Source organism: Alligator sinensis, unplaced genomic scaffold (assembly GCF_000455745.1).
Source record: "Alligator sinensis unplaced genomic scaffold, ASM45574v1 scaffold730_1, whole genome shotgun sequence".
Taxonomy (NCBI): Eukaryota; Metazoa; Chordata; order Crocodylia; family Alligatoridae; genus Alligator; species Alligator sinensis.
Window position 1 is genome coordinate 2,104,118 of NW_005842027.1, and position 1,159 is coordinate 2,105,276.

The following is a 1,159-nucleotide window of genomic DNA, read 5'->3' on the forward strand; positions in this document are numbered from 1 at the left end:
TCCCTACAAGTACCACATAATATATTTATGCTCAGACATGCCTTTTCCTTGCAACGTCCCCTGCTGCTTAGTCGTATTCGGTGACTATGCAACCAGTTGCTAAAGAGTTTGTGTGAGATCACAGAAGAGAGATTAACATTTCATTTCAGCTAGGAGAATAAAGGTGAATGAGTGTGAATTCACTTACATAACTCCACAATTACAATGTCTGGAAGTGGAACTCAAATGTATTAAAATGTTAATAGGTTTATTAGAAATAGCATCTAGATATTTTTTTGAAACAGAAAGTTCCTTTTTGCAACCATCACAGGTTCAAGAAATTTCAGCCCAGTCCTACTAAAATTTAAGCCCACAAGCAATATTCTGCACAGAAATTATCCACTCGCACATAAGGTCCCACAAGGACCAAAAGCATGTATATTGTCTAAATATTTTCTACTACTCACAAGAATAGAGTTGATTTCAATGAGCTTTGGATTGTGTTAAACATGAGTAAGACTATACAGGATTGGGACCTTTACTAAGGGCCTCACTTCTACGAAAGCAAGATTTAAGAGCATCAGTGCATAAAGATTTTCACTTTACCTGATCTATACTCAATGCACACTCCTTCAGCAACTCCAAAACCAAACTAGAATCAATCCCTGTACAGTACCTCCGTGTCCGTTGGCCCCGCGCTGGCCTCTGGGTAGAACTGTGCTGTGAAAATTGGTTTGGTCTCGTGCATAATTCCCTGCAGGGATAGAAATGATTGCCTTAGACACCTTCCTGGTAATGAGTGAAGTAACAGAGAGCTACTGCTTACCACCCTCAAGGCATTAAAGGTCAAGAACCAGTAGGCTTTTAGGGGATGCTGAGTTGAAACTCATTTCATTCCAGGTCTTCAAACAATGTTTTATCCAGTAAGCCACTGAGCTGCTCAATCTTTACTCATGCTACAGCATCAGTGTAGCCCATTGGGTTGTGTGCAGCTGAAAAGCGAATGCTTTAAAGTGTTATTGAATTGTAGGCACTTAAGAGAAAAGATATGTGAGGCTCCTTCCACACAGAATGCTGAAGCAGGTGGGGGAAAAAATATACAGTAATAAAAGGTCACCCTGAAGGAGGCTGGAGTAGAAAATCTGCATTTACTGCTCCAGTTTGGCCTCAGTCCTGCTGA

The 1,159-nt window shown here is 40.6% G+C and overlaps 1 protein-coding gene across 2 annotated transcripts in view; it reads right to left on the reverse strand.

Moving 5' to 3' along the window:
- Positions 1–1,159, reverse strand: part of CPS1 (carbamoyl-phosphate synthase 1) — a 144,163-nt gene that overhangs the window by 93,424 nt on the left and 49,580 nt on the right. For both annotated transcript variants that reach the window (XM_025202494.1, XM_006022276.3), the window contains exon 11: positions 656–733. In XM_025202494.1, coding sequence (XP_025058279.1) covers positions 656–733 — 78 coding nt within the window. The remainder of the gene's footprint in view (positions 1–655; positions 734–1,159) is intronic.